Here is a 14,430-nt window from a genome sequence, read left to right on the forward strand (position 1 = left end):
ATCTGAAATTAAACCAGAAAATGCAAGGCATACTCAATGGGTCCGACAGCATCTGAAGACAAAATGACAATTGCAGGCTAATAATCCTTCACCAATGAAACAATGATGTCATAGCACTGGGGAGGTGAAGGGAGATTTATGAAGATGATGACAGGGATGGAGTATTGTAGTCTTGTGGGTTTATTATTATTGACTTGGTTGGGATCATTTTATATGGAAAGGAGACTAAGCGAAGATTTAACTATGAGCTATCAAGATAGGTTAAGCAGAAAGGACCGATTTCTCTTTGCAGATAAGTCAGTAATGAAGTATAAATTCACGTTGGAACATTTAGAAAGGAATTACAAAATAATCTTTGCCTGAAAAGCTGCTGGAGGTAGAAATCATCACCATATTTATAAAGTATTTGGATTAAGAGCCAGAGATGTTAAAGCTGGAAAGTGGAGTTAAGGTAAAGTTTGTTTTTGGTTGTTATCAACACAATTGACTGAATGGTTTCCTTCAGTATGGTAAAGTTCTTTAATTCAATTTGCAGATAGAAATATTAAGTTCTATGAATTACTATTTATTATGAATATGATACTGTACATTGCATTGAAATTGAGATTCTCCTAATTTTGTTTTACTACACGATCATTAGGGTTAGCAATAATGATGATTTAAGTCTCTTTCAAAGCTTGTGAAATGGGTTTAAAGGGCAATTGATGAATGATTGTGGTGATTTACACCCAGGATTGTGCACTATAGCTTGATCTGTACAGTTCCTAGTTGAAGCACACTAGGTTGTACACTGCTTTGAAAATCTAAGAACCCCTCAGTTCTTAAGGCACCCTCCTCATTACAGCTAAACATCAGCAAAGACACAATAGATGCCTTGGAGGACTGGCTACCAGTGAGAAGAAGCCAGGTGCAAAATTTATTGGTGTAGATCTCAAGAGGGAAGTCCTATAGGAAACCTCTGGGGTTCTCATAAGAATGAGCTAACTACAGCTGCATCTGCCAAGTTTAAGAATCCCAATTCAAAACAGCAAAGCACAAATAAATTTCATGCTCTCACAAAATAAGCCAGTATGGCCTTTAGATCGCGTTGTCGGTTTTATAAATCTGTTTCAGTAACTAGTTTAATGAGTTAATTATTATAACCAATACAAGTAAACCTATAAAACAGGAAGGAAAAGATTATTAAGTCTCACCTGTGCAGCACACCTGATTATTGATGTGCTGTGTTGGTCTTACCATTAGAGGATGAAAACCATCTCCTGGTTTGCTTTGAATACTATGTTTCTGCAGTCTGTTATGAGAAGAATGCCCTGCATCCAACACAGACAATAGTTCCCTTCTCAGCTTAGGCGAAAGGTGAGGCAACAGATGCCAAGTCAAGAGTAGTGGAGAAGAAGACAGTAAGTTGGGGGGGGGGGGGGATGATGGTGGTGGGAACATCTGCTTCTGCATCCACCCCCACCCCCACTTCCTACTTGTTGCCTTTTTATTCTGAACTCTTTAACCTGGTGCTCTGCAGGTTCTCTCTCAAGACTAAGACAACTGCACTCTTCCAAAGAGCGCTACAAGAGGTCATTCTTATCCCCAGCCATTAGGCTCTATAGTGAGTCAACCTATAGCTGAACAATTGATGACCCCTCCTGTTTGTGTTTATTTATTTTTTATTCTTTTTACTCCTCTCCTGATATTTATATCTGTGTGCTTGTAATGCTATTGTGACACTATAATTTCCTTTGGGATCAATAAAGTATCTATCTATCTGTCTCTTATGGTCCAGTGCATTTGCTGCTTTCCTGTAGAGGTCAATAGTTGTTTTCTGTTTGCAACATTAAGTAGCACACGATGAAAAACCCACATCTGCTTGGCTTGTGCTGCAAGTAGCTCCTGAACAAATTCAAGCAAGGGAATCTCATCTTTAGAAGAGAACACTGGTATGCTTATCAGTTGCTCTCTTTGTATCTGTACTCAGCTGGTATAATTGGAAAGCATTCTGTTGTGAGAAACCATGGGAACAGGGGGTAGTCCCTGCTCCCCAAGATTCATTCCTTAGGGCACTTATATGGTTTATCAGTGACAATCACAAATGTGTCTGAACACAATAGTCCTCATGAACCAGGAGTCACATTCTCGTAGTGACCATCATTAAGGAAGTGGAAGCCTTTCAGGTTCATGAAATCTTCTGGGTCATTTGGGGATTCCCTTGTGAGTGCAATCAATGGCTACCTGTGATCTCAATTATCCTTATTGAGACCAAGGTAACTGAAATCATTCAAGTGTAAGTGCAGAGCTTTGTCAGCCTCTCTGATGCTGTGGTGAATATTAAATTGGGAGACACTGGAGTAACCAGCCATGGCCATTTGGAATGAACCTAGAGTACAAAACTTAGAATCAAGGTGGGCTTGACTTCCATGAAGAGAGCAGTTCTGGCACCAGGTCTTCCTGAAACATATCTCAATGATCACAGTCTTAGAAAACCTGAATACATCCGACGTCCAAAAAGGGTGTGGTGGATCAGGCTTTTCACTGCACTATTCCCTTCATAAGGCCCCTGACTCATCCTGAGCAACTGTCCACAGATTTAACAACATCTCCAACAAGGTGTGCTGTCTGCTGTGCCATTATTGAGATATTCTGTGCATGAGAAAGCATTCCCTGTTTCTTTTAGCCTACTTGGAAGGTGTGGGTTTAGGAAAGTGTGTCAGCAATCTACAGTCTGTTGTGAAGCTGTCCAGTCAGCTCATCTGATACTAGCAGTGTCCCTCTGCAAGAGGAGAGATGAAGCTAGCTGGTATGATGTGTTCCTGCTGTTCTGAGACTGTTGAACAATGGTCATAGGCTGCACTATTGAGCTCCAATTTATGTTAGAAAGGTAATAGGCATTGTGAAAACTAAACATCATTACATTCATATCTGATGCTAGGATAAAGTCAAGTATAATTTGCTAAGATTAACTATTCTAGGGAAATCTGATTTTTGTCTGAGTAGTATTGAAAACATTTGCTAGCTGACCTGATCCTAGTCTGCTGTCCCAAACAACAGGAAAATTTCCTATTATTATTTAAAACTGATAAATATGTTCAAAGGTCCAATTTAATGTCAGAGAAATGTATACAATATACATCCTAAAATGCTTTTTCTTTGCAAACATCCATGAAAACAGAGAAGTGTCCCTAAGAATGAACGACAGATAAATATAAAAACCCCAAAGTGCTCCCCCCAGCTCCCCTTCCTCCCGCAAGTAAGCAGCAGCGAGCAATAAATCCCCCTCCCCCCACTGGCAAAGAAAAGCAAGCATCAGTACCACCACAGAGCACTCAGTGTGAGGAAAGCAATAGCTAAGACACAGACTTACAGTTACCCCAAAGACTTCACGTTTCATACGGCATACGACACACCGCAGATTCTCTCTCTCTCCCTAATAAGGGAGAAAAAGATGTCTCCGTTTTTCAACAGCGAGCAGGGAAACATAACAAACAACTTACTGGTTTATGATGTGTTTTAGTTTTATTGTTATAATACTACAATAGATAATATAATACAGATTTCTACACACAATTTGGGTTCATCGGTTATTTCACATATTTTCGTAGACACAAGAATATGATTTGACCAACATTTATAATCATTTTGAATTACTATTGAACATAAACAAATGTAAATCTATTTTTGTAATAGTATCCTTGATACCATTTCAAAAATCAACACCAATCTTGAGGCATAATTTGTATATTTTCCAATGAAACTATGATGATCTTGTAATATGGAGAGGTAAAAGGGAGAAAATGGATGGAGATCCCTTTGGACATACTGTATCTACAGTCCATATACCGTGGTTAGTGGGGACTGGTTGAGCTAAAGGACCTTTATCTCTGCGGTATTGCTTTCTATATAAATGGACATCTGAATTAGTAATAAAAGTTTTGGGAAAAACTGGGGAATCTGGCACTTAATGATAATTTTGTTACCTTCTTCTGCTGAAATGGACTAGGTCATCCCGGACTCGCCATTTGTGATCCCTGCCCACCCACACTTACTTTTTCCAGATGTGGAGAGCTAGAGAAACTGATCCCCAAACACTCTAATGACTTCCCTTTAGGCTGAGCTGGCTCTGAACACCAAATAAGCTAAAAATTCTGCTTTTTAAAGTTAAATTGAAACACAAACAAATAATTTATAACATTAAGCTAAATAAGTAAAACCTTGCTCCACATAGTCAGTGACTCCATTTGGATCATATGTCTGGCATAAATCTGTTGATTGGATTCAAGATACAAGATTCAAAATTGTTAAATGTCATTTCCAGTATACAAGTATTAAGGAGAAGACATAATTGCTACTCAGGATTCTATACAGCACAAAAAAAACCAGAATCAGATAAAGAACACAATAATAAAAATATGCAATAAATATAAATACTGTACTTAAGATGGCTTATATGCATAGGTTTACTGTCGTCCATAAGGTGATGCTAGGTACAGGAGTGTACATACATAAGGTGACTCTGACAGGAAGTTATAAAATAGAGGTCATGGGGGTGTGGAAGGATGGGTTAGTGGGTCAGGTGTTGACCAGCCTTACTGCTTGGGGAAAGTAACTGCTTTCTTCAAGGTGTTATTGGACCTTTCCCAGCATCTTCCTGTATACATTATGTTCTTGATGGCAGGTCGGCTGGTGCTGACGTTGCATTGGGCAGTTCTGACTACCCGCTGTAGAGCCTTGCTCTCCGCCACAGTGCAGTTTCCATACCAATCACTGATGCAGCATATTAGGATGCACCATTGCATATTTGTAGGAGGGCGTGAGTAGATGTGCATAGTTGAGCCCTCTTCAACCTCCTCAGAAAGTAGAGGCCTTCCTGATTGTGAGCTTTCCAGATTGTGTAGGTTGTGTTCTGCAACCATGAGAGGTTGTGCAAAATATGCACTTCAGAGAGTTTGAAAATTTTACATCCAACCTGATGGTGGGATGTAAAGTACAGTACAACCAGAACTTCACTGCTCTACCACTGGGCAACGGGGAATCTGTCAACAGGATGGACAGTCAGATGCACTGAAGAATGAAGACTGGCAATCAGTCAGCACGATTCAGACCAATACGTGCACACGTATTATAGTTGGCAAAAATGTTTCAGTATTGATTTACAACCAAAGTTTTAAACCTGATCTTGAAAGTTTAAAAACGTTATAAGCATAATTTTGTTCCATTAAAACTTCACATTTTGTAAAGCTAGCCAAAAAAACCATATTCTTGTGTTTTTTATGTCAGATGTGGCATTTTCTGTTAATAAATCAAGGCAGTAGTATTATAAGTAACAAACCACAGCAATCAATTTTGGGTTTCCACTGCAAATGTCTAGAAAAGGAAAGTGTGCAGTGACTAAATATAAAGGGTTCCTTTTACTCTGTTTACAACTGTTTCAGTTACCACAGACAGAAACATATTTTGTTCCGAAGTATAAACATGTAATCATATGTAATGGAAATCCGAAATATAATTTCCACTTTATGCTGACCAAGCTATTTATTAGGTTAGCCATTCCAAATTCTGTTCTACTAATTGGAAGGTATTTATTATAATTGTTTGAAGTTGAAACTAATATGTTTGTTTTCGTACTTAGTCCAATAAGTTAATTTTAGATTAATTACCAGCAGGCAACTCAATAAAACTACTACAGTCTGGTATTCTGGTAATTTGGCTCTCGAGCACTCGTCCTCTCGCCACAGTGTATGTGTCTGTGTGCTATCCTCAGGTCTCTTTTAAAAGTAATTGCTTTCAATAGGTGGATTAAAGCAATTTATGGCTTATTCACTGAAAGAAACACTATAGGTACAGAGTGGTCCTTCTTAGTAACAGGAAAAAAAAGAAACTTAATTATAAACATGCTTCAATCTAATGAGCTAGACACAGAGAAGAACCATGTTTAAGGTGCCAGCCATCACTTTCCTATGCAAAGAAGGTAGTGAGAAGACATTGGGCGTGGGGTGGGTACGTTTTTTTTACACGGAGAATAGTTGAAATCCAAGACTTGTTGCCAGAGGAGGTGCTGCAATCAGATAGAATTACTACATTTAAGAACCATTTAGACACCCTTGAATAGGCAAGGCATAGAAAGATACAGACTTAATGTGGGCAAATAGAATGAGCATATGGTTGGCATGGATGCTGTGGGCCTAAGAGCCATTTCTGTGCTGTACAATGCTATGACTCACTCTATGATTTATAGAATCGGAATGTAATTGATAATAAAATGCAATGATTTTTTTCTTTTACTTCTTCTAGCACAACTTGCCAGATTTAAGCCAAATCCAACTCCAATAACACTTTTTCCAGAAGTTTAATATGTTTCTAACAGTGCAAATGTATCCACAATAAAGCACATACCAGCTTTAATATCAAATTTTGCTGCTCCATTAAAAGTTATCACAGCTCTGTTCAACTGAAGTAATTTTACAAAATGCATTTTCCAGTAGCTGTCACCTGATTGGTTCCTCCATGCATAAACTGCAGATGTAAGTAAGCAGCATTTTGTTTCTGTGTTCTGCTGGCAAATACACTTGTGAAATGTTTTTTTAACCTGTAAGCTTGAAACTGATGCACCAATGAATTCCTGAGCAGTGAATTCTACAAATTCCTACATAATCCTATCTTCCTTACAATCTCAATACGTACTGCGTCTACTTGTGTACCAACTGGTCCATCACTCCGGTTCCTATCTCCCTGCCAAATTAGTTTAAACCTCTACCAAAAGCTCCAGCAAACCTACCAACAAGGATCTTGGTCGCCCACGGTTCGAGGTGGCTTACGTAGAATCCCTGTAGGCAGAGTTAAGAAACTATAAGGCTAAAAAGACCCCGATGGAAGTTATATACTGACCCTCAAACAGTAGCCAAGATATATGCTACAAATTAAAATGGGAGATAGAAAAGGCATGTAATAAAGGCAACGTTACGATAGTCATGGGGATTTCAATACACAAGTAGATTGGGAAAATCACTTTGGTGCTGTATCCCATGAAATGGAATTTGTAGAATGCCTACTAGATTTTTTTTTAGAATAGCTTGTGGTTAAGCCCACAAGGAGAAAGACAATTCTGGATTGTGTGGTGTAATAAACCAAATTTGATCAGGGAGCTTAAGATAAAGGAATCATTAGGAGACAGTGATTATAATATGAAAGAATTCACCCTGCAGGTTGAGAGGGATAAGCTAGAATTAGATGTATCAATATTACAGTAGAGTAAAGAGAATTATAGAGGCATGAGGGAGGAGCTGGCCAAATTTGATTGGAAGGGGACACTAGCAGAGATGATGGCAGAACAGCAATGGCTGAAATTTCTGTGAGCAAATTGGAAAGCACAGGATAGGTACATCCCAAAGGTTGTGCCGTATATAGTGAATACTTTAAAAGGACTGTAGCTGACAAGGTAAGTCAAAGACAAAAAGGGCATATAATACATCAAAAACTAGTAGGAAGTCAGGGGATTGGGAAGCTTTTAAAAACCAGCAGAAGCCAATTAAAAAGCCACAAGGACAGAAAAGATTAAATATGAAAGTGAGATAAACAATAATATACATGAGGAAACTAAAAGTATTTTTTTCAGATATATAAAGAATAAAAGAGAGGTGAGAGTGGATATTGGACCGCTGGAAAATGACACTGCATTGGAGGAAAAATGGACAAAAATGGTGAACAAACTTAAGTATTTTGTGTCAGTTGTCACTGTGGAAGACAGAAATTATGCCAGAAATTTGAGTGTATCAGGGGGGGCAGAAGTGAGTATAGTAGCTGATACTAAGGAGATGGTGCTTGAGAAGCTGAAAGGTCTGAAGGTAGATAAGTTACTTGGACCAGATTTTCTACTAGATTCAGGATTTGTTCTGGAAAGTTGCAAATGTCATTCCAGTTTTTAAAAAGGGAGGGAGGCAGAAGAATGGAAATTATAGGCCCGTTAGCCTGATTTCAGTGGTTGGGAACGTGTTGTCCATAATTAAGGATGATGTTTTTGGGTACTTGGAGGCCTATGACAAAGAAGGCCGTAGCCAGTATCCTCTTTTTTAAGTAGATATCTTACCTGACAAATCTGTTAGAATTCTTTGAGGAAATAACAAGCAGGATAAACAAAGGACAGTTGGTGGATATTGTATACTTGGCCTTTAAGAAGGCCTTTGACAAGGTGCCACAGATGAGGCTGCTTAAAAAGATAAGAACCCATGGTAATATAGGAAAGATACTAGCATGAATAGCAGATTGGTTGCCTGGCAGGAGGCAAAGAGTGGGAATAAAGGGGGTCTTTTCTGATTGGCTGTTGGTGACTAGTGGTGTTTCAAAGGGGTCGGAGTTGGGAGCACTTCTTTTTACTTTGTATGTCAATGACTTGGATGATGGGATTGATGGCATTGTGGCCAAATTTGCGGATGATACAAAAATAGTTGGAGGGGCAGGTAGTCTTTAGGAAGCAGGGAGTCTGTTGTAGAATTTAGACAGATTGGGAGAATGGGCAAAGAAGTGCCAGATGAAATATAGTGTAAGAAAGTGTATGGTGGTGCACTTTGGTAGAAGGAATAAAGGCATAGGCTATTTTCTAAACAAGGAGAAAATTCAGAACTCTGGAGTGCAAAGGGACTTTGGGGTCCTCATACAGGATTCCCTAAAGGTAAACTTGCAGTTTGAGTCAATGGTAAAGAAGGTAAATACAATGTTGGCATTCATTTCAAGCAGACTAAAATATAAAAGCAAGGATGTAATCCTGAGACTTTATAAGACATTGGTCAAATCGCAATTGGAGTATTATGAGCAGTTTTGGGCCCCTTATCTAGGAAAAGAAGTGCTGGCAATGGAGAGGATGTTCACAAGAATGATTCCGGGAATGAAAGGGTTATGAGGAGCGTTTGAAGGCTCTGTGTTTGTACTCACTGGAGTTTATAAGAATAAGTGGGGATCTCATTGAAAGGCCTATATAGAGTAGATGTGCAGAGGATCATATAATGGGGAGTCTAGGACAGAGGGCATGGTCTCAGAATAGAGAGATGCCCATTTAGAACAGAGATGAGGAAAAATTTCTTCAGCCAGTGGATGGTATATCTGTGGAATTCATTGCCACTGATGACCGTGGAGGCCAACTCATTGGGTATATTTAAAGCAGAGGTTGTTAAGTTCTTGATTAGTCAGGTTGTCAAAGATTATCGGAAGAAAGCAGGAGAATGGGGCTGAGAAGGATAATAAATTAAACGTGATAGATTGCTGGAGCAGACTTGATGGGCTGAATGGCCGAATTCTGCTCCTATGTCTGATGGTCTTAGGATCTTAGATATTTGGAGGTCCGAGTTATAGTAACATTGCTAATTCTTAAATCTTTGCTTATGTATTCAGACTTTATTTGCAGATTTCAATGATGCTGCAGAGGAATGCGTTAAAATTATTTAGGATAAGTATCGAAGAAATTACATGAGGTAATCTTAAATTACCACAGAGCCACTCACAATGAAGAAAAACAGCACCTTTATTTTGGTTGATACATTCTCAATTATTTAGATCTGCAACAAGAACCTGTTAGCGTTTTTTCAAAATTGAAATAGATTCTCTATTTTAAGGAAAAAAAGAATCTTTTTAAACTTCAGTAGCACTATGTAGTATTTAGCTCCATGTGATTTTTAGGAAATCAGAAACTGCTTTTGTACTTTTATTAGCATCTGGTTTATTTTAGCTCATGCAGAATCGCTTTCATGCACATCCAGCAGGAGTACATAGTAAATCTTTCTTTTATTGTACCTGTACAGGTAATTGTGCCTGAGAAAGGTAATGGAATGTACACCGCTTTTACTTGTAGTGAGCTTTCTCATTAGCCAGGGCAAGCCGTCGGATGTTTGAAATGCAACCAGCAGCTGCTTCCTGTAGAGCTCCGTCCGTGGATTCCATCACATTCAAAAGTAGCTGTGAACAGTAAGAAGTCAAGTAAGATAATGGCATTGGTCACATATAATTAGAAGGAAAGGAAAACAATATACAAAGAAAAAAATGAAGAAAATAGAAAACAGAGTTGAAAGCAGGGGAAGAGTGAACTTATAATAGAACTTGCAATACTGGATCATTGTCACAGCTGTTCTAGTACAAAACTGAGCTTTACTTAACTCTCCAACAAAAAGTGTTTTTTTAATGAATCAAGAATAAAAATCTAAATTGAATAATATATTATTCCCTTTATGTGAGCAATTTTCGACAACCGAATATTTTAAACAAGAATTATGTACACCCACAAGTAGTAATGGAAACACCAGAAAGCTTGTCTAATTTAAATGACCAAATCATAGCAGGAAAGGATCTACAAAATTAAGGTAATAAAAAAATGACTAATTTTATAATTACTAATGTGAAACGTAACAATCAATTACAGTCATTGTTTACTTATATAACATATAATACAACATGCCGTATGCAAGTATCATCAGCCAATATTATCAGCCCTTAGCAGATAATGGGATTTCTTAAATGTAGTTTTGCTTTCTCACGTAAAAGATGAAATTTTGTTTTGTAGGACACAGCAATGATCACAGTGATCTTGATAGCCATTAGCAATCAATTCCTTCCCTTGTTTTGATTGCACCATGTGACAGGTTATAAATTTCATGTTATTGTAAGATATACTGTATCAGCATGAACTGCACTGCACCATTAAAAGGTATGTTACAGTGCTGAGATACTGCTAGATCATCATTGAAATTAGGTTTATAAATGTTTGTCTGAGTACCTTGGCTACATTTGGTGTCTTCTAAGACTCCTTGGTGAATAGTCATTTTTCAGATGGGCATGTCTTTGCCCCTTGATGCTCCAAACCCATACTGCACAGCTAGTCATTAGCATAAATTATCATAATATCCAGAAATATATTGCTGCCAGTGGTGCCACTTTAGCACATTTGATAGTTTCACCACTGAGGCACAAATGGGAAGAGTATCTCAGCAGCTAAATACCAAGCAGTTTCTTCTAGCTTAAGGAAACTCTGTAAACTCATGGAAAATACCTGAGCAACCTGATCTGCTTGGTTTCTTGATATTAGTGGAGTGCCACTTAAATAAGATACAAATACTACAAACAAACATGGTATAAGACCATAAAACATAGGAGCAAAATTAGACCATTCAGCCCATTAAGTCTGCTCATTATCCCACTCAACTGCACTCTCCTGCTCTAAAAACATAGAAAACCTACAGCACAATACAAGCCCTTTGGCCCACAATGCTGTGCCAAACATGTTCTTACTTTAGAAATTACCTAGGGTTACCAATAGCCCTCTATTTTTCTAAGCTCCATGTACCCATCCAGGAGTTTCATAAAAGATCCTATCGTATCTGCCTCCACCATTGTTGCCGGCAGCCCATTCCATGCACTCACCACTCTCTGAATAAAAAATTTACCCCTGACATCTCCTCTGTACCTACTTCCAAGCACCTTAAAACTGTGCCCTCTCGTGTTAGTCATTTCAGCCCTGGGAAAAAACCTCTGACTATCCACACAATTAATGCCTCTCATCATCTTATACACCTCTATCAGGTCACCTCTCATCCTCTGCCACTCCAAGGAGAAAAGGCCAAGTTTACTCAACGTATTCTCATAAGGCATGCTCCCCAATCCAGGCAACATCCTTGTAAAACTCCTCCACAGCCGTTCTATAGCTTCCACATCCATCCTGTAGTGAAGTGACCAGAACTGAGCACAGTACTCCAAGTGGATCCTATAAAGCTGTAACATTACCTCTCGGCTCTTAAACTCAATCCCACGGTTGATGAAGGCCAATACACTGTGTGTCTTCTTAACCACAGAGTCAACCTGTGCAGAAGCTTTGAGTGTCCTATGGACTCAGACCCCAAGATCCCTCTGATCCTCCACACTGCCGAGACTTACCATTAATACAATGTTCTGCCATTATATTTGACCTACCAAAATGAACTACCTCACACTTATCTGGGTTGAACTCTGTCTGTCACTTCTCAGCCCAATTTTGCATCCTATCAATGTCTCGCTGTAATCTCTGACAGCCCTCCATACTATTCACAACATGCCCAACCTTTGTGTCATTAGCAAATTTACTAACCCATCCCTCCATTTCCTCATCCAGGTCACTTATAAAAGTCACGAAGAGAAGGTGTCCCAGAACAGATCCCAGAAGCACACCACTGGTCACTGAAGGCACAACACTGGTCACCTTCTGTTCGTGATTTTTATAAATGACCTGGATGAGGACTTCTCCCTGTAGTCTTTGACACCCAGACTAATCAAGAACTTATGAACCTCTGCTTTAAATATACCCAAATCCACTCTATACAGGCCTTTCAATATTCGATAGGTTTGAATGAGATCCCCCCCGCCCCCCCCCCCCGATTCTTCTAAATTCCAGTGAGTATAGGCATTAACCCTTTCATTGCTGGAATAAATCCTTGTCTCTCTCCAATCTAATTCTGTCATCCAAATCATTGACATATAACGTAAAACAAAGCAGTCCCAACACTGACCACCAATACTTCATTGTTGTAGATTGCACACAAAAGCTTCAACTTATACCAGTAAGAAAAGTAATGCACTTTGCTTGATTTCTGACATTAAGGGGTGTGCCTCTGACACTGGAAAATTATTTGAAGTACTAAGGTGAGTTGCACACAGAAGTGTTCAGGCCAATTTCCTGATGGGAAGTGATTGTTAATGCAATGTAACTCAAGTTAAATCTCATTTGGGTGCAATTGCAATCCTGAAAATGAGCACTAACGGATCCAGTTTCCCATCTGTGAGTGGCCAAAACAAGCACCACTTACACAGAGTAAAATAAAATGACAACTGATTAAATAAATCTCCAGTCCTTAGCAGTACTGTCAAATATTCCAAATGCTTTGACGCATTCAGAAACATTCACATATTTTTGAAAGAAAATCATAAAAAAATTAAAAATGAATTAAACTTAAAGAATTAGTTTAAGAAATACTTGTCAGGATGTATAAAAATTGACTAAAAGTTCAAAAACAATTGATGAAAAAATCTAAAGAATTATCGTAAACTATAGCAAGTGAAATATTCTCTTCTAAATTATCTCAGTACAGTGCTGTGCTATTCTATATTCTATCACAGTTATTGCCTTCCATAATACCAAGGGGATTGTTACAGAAAATGTGAGCTGCAGGTTCAGGCAGTTAGCCTAAATTTCCTCTCCCACTCTTCATGAAGAGCCCTGGATTACATCAAAGCATGCTGCCACAGAGCAAATCACTGACAACAATTTAGGGATTTTCACCTTTGTTGATGCATGTATGAAAATCCCAGAGCTGGTATCACTTACACCAAATATTGACATTGATTATCTTAAAAATTTGGCAATGTACCTGCTTCTTGTTTCCTTTCAAACCTCCGTTTTCATTAAAAGAATTGAAATTGCTATTGGCCATATTAATGCAGTATTGCCAATATTTCTCGGCATTGTCTGTTTGGTTTATTTCAGGATGCTGTGAGAGGAAAGGAGGAAATTGCTGTGGCTCTGACAAAGAGGTTGCACTCTTCAGTAGTCCTGACGAAGGGTCTCGGCCTGAAATGTCAACTGTGTTTCTTCCTATAGATGCTGCCTGGCCTGTTGTGTTCCACCAGCATTTTGTGTGTGTTGAATGAACTTCCAGCATCTGCAGATTTCCTTGTGTTTGCACCTTTCTTTATCATTGGTGAAGTATTAGAAGACTGGAGGATAGCCAATGTTGTCTCTTTATTTCAAAAAAGGGCAGTATGCATAAACCTGGAAACTACAGACAGTCTTACATCAATAGTAGGAATATTATTAAAAAAAACTACTTTTAAAGAATAGAATTTATCTTCATTACAAGAAGTTAACATGGTTTTGTGCAGGAGATCTGATTGGGTTTTTTTTTGAGGAGGTAACAAAGAAAATCAATATAGGCAGGGCCATACATGATGGTTCACGGACTTTAAAAGTCCCAAATGATAGGCTAGTTCAGAAGATTAGGGCACATGGAATCCAAGATGCTGTGGGCAGAATGGATCTAAAATTGGCCAGATGAGAGGTGGGAGAGAATGGTGGAAAAGGCTTTTCCCTGACAGGAGGTCTGTAACCAGTGCTGTACTGTCAGAATCACCATTGTCTGACATATACTGTATAGTGACTTGGATGAGAATGTTAATGGACTGATTATTAGGTTTGCTGATAGCTTAAAAATTGCTGTTGTAGCAGATAACAAAGAAAGTTGTGAAATGATACAACTTTTGGAAGTTGGAAAGTTGGGTAGAGAAATGGCAGATGGAATTTTATCCAGTCAAGTGTGAGGCAATGCATTTTGTGACATCAAAAACTAATAGGACCTTTAGAGTAAATGGCAAGAACCTCAGAGGGATCTAGAGGTGCACGTTCATAGCTCCCTGAAAATAGCAATTCAGGTGGACAGG

General features: G+C 38.6%; 1 protein-coding gene across 5 annotated transcripts in view; it reads right to left on the reverse strand.

The window, feature by feature from the left end:
• Positions 1-9,481: 9,481 nt before the first annotated feature.
• odad2 (outer dynein arm docking complex subunit 2) overlaps positions 9,482-14,430 on the reverse strand; it is a 220,142-nt gene continuing 215,193 nt past the window's right edge. For all 5 annotated transcript variants that reach the window (XM_073054733.1, XM_073054734.1, XM_073054735.1 and 2 more), the window contains one exon: positions 9,482-9,930. In XM_073054733.1, the coding sequence (XP_072910834.1) occupies positions 9,817-9,930 (114 nt within the window). In that variant the 3' untranslated portion in view covers positions 9,482-9,816. The remainder of the gene's footprint in view (positions 9,931-14,430) is intronic.

The sequence above is a fragment of the Hemitrygon akajei genome, chromosome 8 (assembly GCF_048418815.1).
Source record: "Hemitrygon akajei chromosome 8, sHemAka1.3, whole genome shotgun sequence".
In the NCBI taxonomy this organism is placed as follows: Eukaryota; Metazoa; Chordata; class Chondrichthyes; order Myliobatiformes; family Dasyatidae; genus Hemitrygon; species Hemitrygon akajei.